The sequence below is a fragment of the Myotis myotis genome, unplaced genomic scaffold, assembly GCF_014108235.1.
Source record: "Myotis myotis isolate mMyoMyo1 unplaced genomic scaffold, mMyoMyo1.p scaffold_m19_p_33, whole genome shotgun sequence".
Lineage (NCBI taxonomy): Eukaryota > Metazoa > Chordata > Mammalia > Chiroptera > Vespertilionidae > Myotis > Myotis myotis.
This window is the reverse complement of record NW_023416339.1, coordinates 1,422,479-1,429,402: the sequence shown is the minus strand read 5'-3', so window position 1 is coordinate 1,429,402 and position 6,924 is coordinate 1,422,479. Positions and strand designations below refer to the sequence as shown.

Genomic DNA, 6,924 nt, shown 5'->3' with positions numbered 1-6,924 from the left:
CTCAGGCTCTGTGTGTTTCTTTGGGGGGTTTGGGGACCAGTATACCACAGGAATAGGCAGGGCATGGGCTGAGGGCCTGGAGGCTTTTATTTCTCCCCTTGTCCAAGGGTGGTGGGTGGGCCCCACTACACGGCCACCTGGCTGGACCCCTGGCTTCTGGCCAGATCTGCCTCCCTCTGCTCCCGCCGCTTCTTCCGCTGGAGCAGCCGCCGCTCGCGCTCAAACTCCTTCATTCGCTTCACGTAGCTATGGGAGAGCATGAGAAAGGGCGTTACAGCTCCCTGGCCTGAGGTCCCCCCCTCAGCCCTGGGAAGCCAACAACGGGGCTGGAACTCCACCCCAGAGCACTCTGGGAGGCCTCGGAGACCTGTGCCTCTGGTTTAAGTCTGGGGTCTGCCCCCTCTCTGCCTCTCTGGTGGACCCCAGTGAGCCCTGGGCCTCCTGCCTGGAACCCTGGCTTGGCTGATCCTCCAGGTGGCCTCAGGATGCCTGCCCCACCCACCTGACCCTTCCCCTGCCTCCACCCAACAGACCCCCTGAGAGCCTTTTTCAACTAAGGCTCGAAACTCAGGTCAGTTCACTGTCCTTTGCCTCAAGATCCTTGAGCTGAGGGTAGGTGGGGGTGGGGAGTGAGGGATAAGGGGTGGGTCTGGGGCTCACTCGAGGTGCTCGCAGTAGTCCCAGTCGTGCTGCTCGTGCTTGCAGGCCAGGAAGTTGGGGAAGCTGTTGCGCTTGCATTTGAGCAGCCGGATAAGGTAGTGAGCAGTAGTCTCGCTGCTGGAGCACCAGCTGTGCATCATTCATCTGCTGCTGCGTGGCCACCATCTCTGTGGGGAGGGAGAGGGAGGGACTCAGCCAGGGTGGGCTTTCGGGCCCCTAACTTCTGGAGGTTCCCATGATGCCCTGAGTCCAGGGAGACCCAGCCACCCACATGCAACCAGGAGTCACAGCTCAGACCCGTCCCCCACAGGTCAGCTGTGTGGCAGCAGGTGACTGGCGTCCTCTGATGGAGGCAGATGGAGTGTCCTTTTCTCATTTGTTCAAAGGCAACCTGGACACCGAGGCCCAGGCAAGGGGAGTCCCTGTCTCCCCAAGCACCTCAGCATCCACGTGGATCCTCATCTCCCCAGACAGTCCCACCCTGCAGAACCCACTTTCTCCCAGCGCCCCCCTCTGCCGGGCATAACCCAGTGTGGGGGCTGGGCAACCTGGATCCCAGCTGTGCCCTCTCACCAGAGTGTGGCCTCTCGCAAATTCAGTTTCTTCCCCTCAGGAGTGGACTAACGTCCCCACTCCCAAGTCAACCGAGTGAGCGTGAAGGAACGAATGTAGGTGCTCAGTGCCCCCTTCAGTGAGGCTGAACTAGCCACTGGGCTGCGCCCCATTCACCTGGCAAATCTGACCTGGGACCAAGTCAACCTTCAGGGGTTGATGGGGGCCCTTAGAAGTAAGTCTGGGCGCACACTCCATGCCGGCAATCTCCCAGCTCCCTGCAATCTTCCCCACTGGCGTCTCTTCCCTCTGCTTCTGAACCCTGTGCCTCTGCCTCCTTCAGGCCCTGGTCCTCATCTCCTGCCCCTGCACAGAACCCCTGGCTTCCACACTTCGCACAGCCCTGCCCACACAAGGCTCTCACAAGGGCAACTGAGACCCCAGGACACTGCCCTTCCTTAGCTGCTTTCTTGAACATTCTCTTCCCCTGGCTCTCCCCTCCCCAGGCTTCCTCCCATCTCTGTGGCTTTGGCTTCCTGAGGTCCTCGCTGAGAGCCTCTGCTCCTTTTAATCCATGGCTTCCATCACCACCCGATAGACCCTTAAGCCCCAACTCGGTACCCCCTCCCTCACCTTGTCTGAGCGCCAGGCCCATAATCCACCTGTAGCCAGCCCCCTGCTGGTTTCCATGGCAATGTGACTGCAACTTGCACCTGGCATAACCAGTCAGCAGTTAGGATTTATGGAGTCACTGTTAGGGATCCTGCTCTTGGAGGGAGACACAGTACAAACAGGTGGAGCCAATGTCACAGAATGTCCAGAATGCTAAGCATTGGAAAAGAAAGCAAGGGAGAGAGAGGCAGTGTTGGAGGTGGGTCACAATTTTAGTGAAGGGATCCTTTAGAACAGTGGTTCTCAACCTTCTGGCCCTTTAAATACAGTTCCTCATGTTGTGACCCAACCATAAAATTATTTTCGTTGCTACTTCATAACGGTAATGTTGCTACTGTTATGAATCATAATGTAAATATCTGATATGCAGGATGGTCTTAGGCGACCCCTGTGAAAGGGTCGTTCGACCACCAAAGGGGTCGCGACCCACAGGTTGAGAACCGCTGCTTTAGAAAGTGGCATCTGAAGGTGAGGGAATGAGACATGAAGACCCCCGGGGGAAGGGCATTCCGAGTAGCGGAACAATAGGTGCAAAGGCCTTAAGGTGAGGGGACAGCCTCAGGATGCCCCAGGGATTTGGATTGAGCATGTGGTCTGAGTGTGGGCTTGCCAAGTGCAAGATGCTTGTTAACACTGTGGAGAGATGCCAATCAGGCAGCGGGGTCCATGAGTCTGGGGTTCAGGGTCAAGGCCCATCTGCAAGTAAAAACTTGGGAGCACTGGGACACAGAAGGCATTTGAAGCTAGGACACTAGCAGAGAACCCCAGGGAATGAGTGGAGACCCGGGCTCCCCAATATTTACGATACGGGGAGTGGGGTTGGATCAGTGAAGAAGCCCACATTGAGGTGGGCAGGAGTGGGGGAATCCTGGCAGCCGGGTGAGGAAGGGCTTCCATGAAGAAGCAGCGATCAACTATGACTGGCATTGCTGCAGTGGGGTTAGTTGGAACTGGGAATTGAGAGTGGGTATAGCAATAGTGCGTGCGACAAACTTGATCAGAGCTCCTGCAGTGAAGTGGAGAGATAGCTGGAGGGGGAGGGGGTCCAGGAGGGGATTGAAAACAGTCAAAGTAACTATTGTATTTGCATGTTGATGGAAAAAACAATGTTGCAACAGAAAGGGAGAATGATAGGGGTGCCCTTGGATAGGTGAGAGGATGGGATGGAGGTCACAAGGGGTTTTCTGGAGCAGGGTCAGATCATCTGAAGTAACAGCAGAGGAGTGCCAGGGAGCCATGAGAGCTCTTTTGACAAGTTTCTATTTTCTTTTAAAAATATGTTTTTGTTGATTTATTTTAGAGAGAAGAAGGGAGAGATAGAAACACCAATGAGAGAGAATCATTGATCAGTGCCTCCTGCACACCCCCAACTGGAGATGGTGCCTGCAAGCCAGGCATGTGTTCCAACCAGGAATCAAACCATGACCTCCTGGTTCACAGGTGGACATTCAACCACTGAGCCACACTGCCGGACTCCACTGATTTTTAGAGAGTGGAAAGGAGGGGGAGAGACAGAGAGAGAAAACATTGATGTGAGAGGCACACTGATTGGTTGCCTCCTGCACGTGCCCGACCAGGACCAGGATCGAACCTGCAACTTGACTGGAATCGAACCCGAGACCCTTCAGTGTGTGGGCCAACGCTCTAACCACTGAGCCAAATAGGGAAACAGCTTCTATTTTCTTAATAAGAGAATTCAAAGTGACTAGCTGAAAGGAGGTACTGGAGTCAAGAGAGAAGGCATGGGACACTCATCTAGGAGGGAGGGGGCGTGGGAAGGGGCAGGGAATGTATCAGGAAAGCCAGCAGCACGAAGGATCAACCAGGGGGTTGGTGGGGAGAACAGTTGTAGAGGCCGATGATGTTCAGCTGAATAGGGGCAGGAGCCAAGGAGAGCTGGGCTTACCCAGGGTTGTGGTTTAGCCAAGCAGGAGGCTGTGGGTGTTTGCAAAACAGAGCAAAGCAGGTGTAAGAAGGCAGGTGGATCAATGGACGGCAAGTTCATGCAGGGCTGACCAACTACCAGGAATCGGGCCACTGAAGGAGTCCACCTCCCAACGTTCTCTCAAATCCAGACCTCTCTGCACACCCCCACTTGGAGGTCTCCCCTTCTCCAAGTCCTCGCCCACCCGGCAGCCAGCACAGCCTTTTGCCAAAGCAAATCTGATCGTGTCTCCTCTGCTTACAAACGCTGGCTCTCCCCTCTCCCGAGTCTCCCTGTGGTCAGCTCCCACTCCTTACCCTGAGGTCTGGCTTCCAGCTATTGCCTCCTGGAAGCCCGCCTCCAGACTTCTCCAAGGTGTAGCCCCCCCAGATCTGCCTGGTGCCGCTGTCTCACTCCCAGGGCTGCGAGTTTCCTTTAATCAGTGCCTGCTGTATCCATGGTGCCCAACTTGGGACCCCGGCCCAGGACTGGCGTTCGATGTGCTTGTGATATTACTACATTAAAAAGCAACGTGCAGCCCTGGCCGGTGCGGCTCAGTTGGTTGAGCGTCGTCCCAAGCACCTAGAGGCCGCCGGGCTGGATTCCCGGTCGGGGCACATGCCCAGGTTGCGGGCTTCTTCCCGCAGCCCATCGATGTTTCTCTCTCTCTCTCAAATCAATAAAAACATATTTTAAAAAAGGCAACGTGCACGACAGAATGCATGGCGTGAGTCCCCGTGTGTCTCCTTGCGCATACCTAAGAATAGAAGTGACATCGGGACAATGAACACGGCCCTTCGCAACGAGCCCTCCCCTGGGTCCGCGCGGACTCCAGGACAAAGCCCAGCTCCCAGCGCCTGGTTAGCCGCTATCGCCACCTTCCCCCGGGTTTTTCCTCGAGCCGTGCCGCTGCCCTGAATGCCTCCACACTGAGGCAGGGTCACGCCTGCCCGCCGCACTCCCCCCGGCCAGGTCAGTGCTGGGCCCAGCCCTGCGGACCCCGGCGTTAAGGCGTCCGCACCCCACTCTCGTTGGCCGCGCCTGCGCATTGGATCTCACCGCGCTCCTTGCGCCCGGGGAAGCCGTAGTCGGGCGGAAAGGTGGGCATCCGCAGAGGGTCTGGCTCCCCTGAGGAATCGCCCAGGTAGTGCCTGGCCAGGTGTTCTCCCATGGCTGCAGCCGCCACAGATTCCTGTGGCGGTCAGGTCACCTCGTTCCTATCCGGAAGCACTGCCCCCTCGCTAGTCTCAGCTTCCGGGTTGCGCTGGCTGTCACGGGGATCATAGAGACGAATGAGTCCGGAGGACTTCCGGTATTTCTGGCGTCACCTGGCGGCCATTCGGAGACATTGCAGGCGCGGCGCGCCCCTTCTCGGGATCTTGTAACTGCCAATGAATGCGAGTGTGTGTAGGTTTTTTTTGCCTCTGGATAGAAATCCACTTGGGTTGGGAACTGAAGGGGGGACGATGTGGGTCCGGGGCCTTCCCCTATCCTCACTGGGCACCCCTGATCTCCCCAGGCTACAGCAAAAATGAAAAATTTTTTTTCATATTATAATCATATTTTTTTAAAACATGGTTTTTCACAAAAACATTGGAATTTGTTTTAAAAAGCCTTGCACAGTATCAATGATATATTTAATGAATATCAAAAGTTTAAATAAAATTATTCCAAAAAATATTTTAGTGAATTTAATTTAAATATGCAAATAAAGTTATCTAAAATGTAAAAGGCTAAGCAACCATTCCACCATCTGAACGCCAGTACCTATGATGCACACTGACCACCGGGGGGCAGACGCTCAATGCAGGAGCTGCTGAGCTGGGGTGACTTGGCAGCAGTGTTTCTCAGGTGACGCATCCCAGAACCAGAGAAGAGGGAGCCCGATTCCTCGCGGGGCCACGTGATTCCACCTTCGGCTGTGGGTTATATTGTTGCTGGGGCACTGTTGGCCAAGAATCTGGCTTACTGCCGAGCTGCAGTGACCGCAGACACCCTTCGAGCCACCCAAGGTGCTGCCGGCCAGGGAGGGACAAAGGGAGGCTGGCTCCAGGGCGTGTCCGGGCCGTCTTGCCCAGTCCCACCCTACCGGCCACCTTCTAATTAATTTCCTTTCAATGTGCACAAACCTGTGCACTGGGCCATTAGTCTATACCCGTGGTCGGCAAACTGGCTCGCGAGCCACATGCGACTCTTTGGCCCCTTGAGTGTGGCTCTTCCTAAGCCTTAGGAGTACCCTAATTAAGTTAAGAACAATGTACCTACTTATATAGTTTAAGTTTAAAAAATTTGGCTCTCAAAAGAAATTTCAATAGTTGTATTGTTGATATTTGGCTCTATTGACTAATGAGTTTGCCCACCACTGGTCTATACTAATGAAAGCCTAGGTGGCCCTAGCGTGACATCATCACAAGATGGCCACCACAAGATGGCCATGTGCAGGCCGGCAGGGGAGGGCAGTTGTGGGAGATCAGGCCAGCAAGGGAGAGGTTAGGGGGCAATCAGGCTGGCAGGCAGAAGCAGTTGGGGGCAATCAGGCAGGCAGGAGAGTGGTTAGGAGCCAGCAGTCCCGGATTGTGAAAGGGATGTCCAATGCTGGATGTCTGTTTAAGTCAGACATCCCCTGAGGGGTCCCAGATTGGAGAGGGTGCAGGCCAGGTTGAGGGACACCCTCCACCCCATGCACAAATTTTGTGCACCGGGCCTCTAGTTTATAAATAAAACTATTGAGAGCCAAAATGTTAAATAAATCCTATTGAATGCTTTTGTGAAAATGAAACAAGTTGCAATTCTAGTATCCTTCTAGTGGCCACTGTAAAGAAGTGGTATTACAACCCAACGACGTGGCTCAGTGAGCATCTACCTATGAACCAGGAGGTCACGGTTTGATTCCCAGTCAAAGACACATGCCCTGGTTGTGGGCTTGATACCCAGTTGGGGGGGGCATGCAGGAGGCAACAGATCAATGATTCTCTCTCATCACTGATGTTCTATCTCTGTCCCTCTCCCTCTCTGAAATCAATAAAAGCATATATATATATATAATTGGTATTACATTTCACACCTATTACATTAGGGCTTACATATATGTAAATTTAAGAGTACATTAGTTAATA

At 54.2% G+C, this 6,924-nt stretch overlaps 1 protein-coding gene across 1 annotated transcript; it reads right to left on the bottom strand.

Moving 5' to 3' along the window:
- Positions 1 to 63: 63 nt before the first annotated feature.
- Positions 64 to 5,066, bottom strand: NDUFB7 (NADH:ubiquinone oxidoreductase subunit B7). The gene is given in 4 exon segments (XM_036302785.1): positions 64 to 246; positions 661 to 762; positions 764 to 827; positions 4,868 to 5,066. Coding segments are annotated over 4 exon segments (399 nt in total). The 5' UTR covers positions 4,980 to 5,066; the 3' UTR covers positions 64 to 125.
- Between the last annotated feature and the right edge of the window lie 1,858 nt (positions 5,067 to 6,924).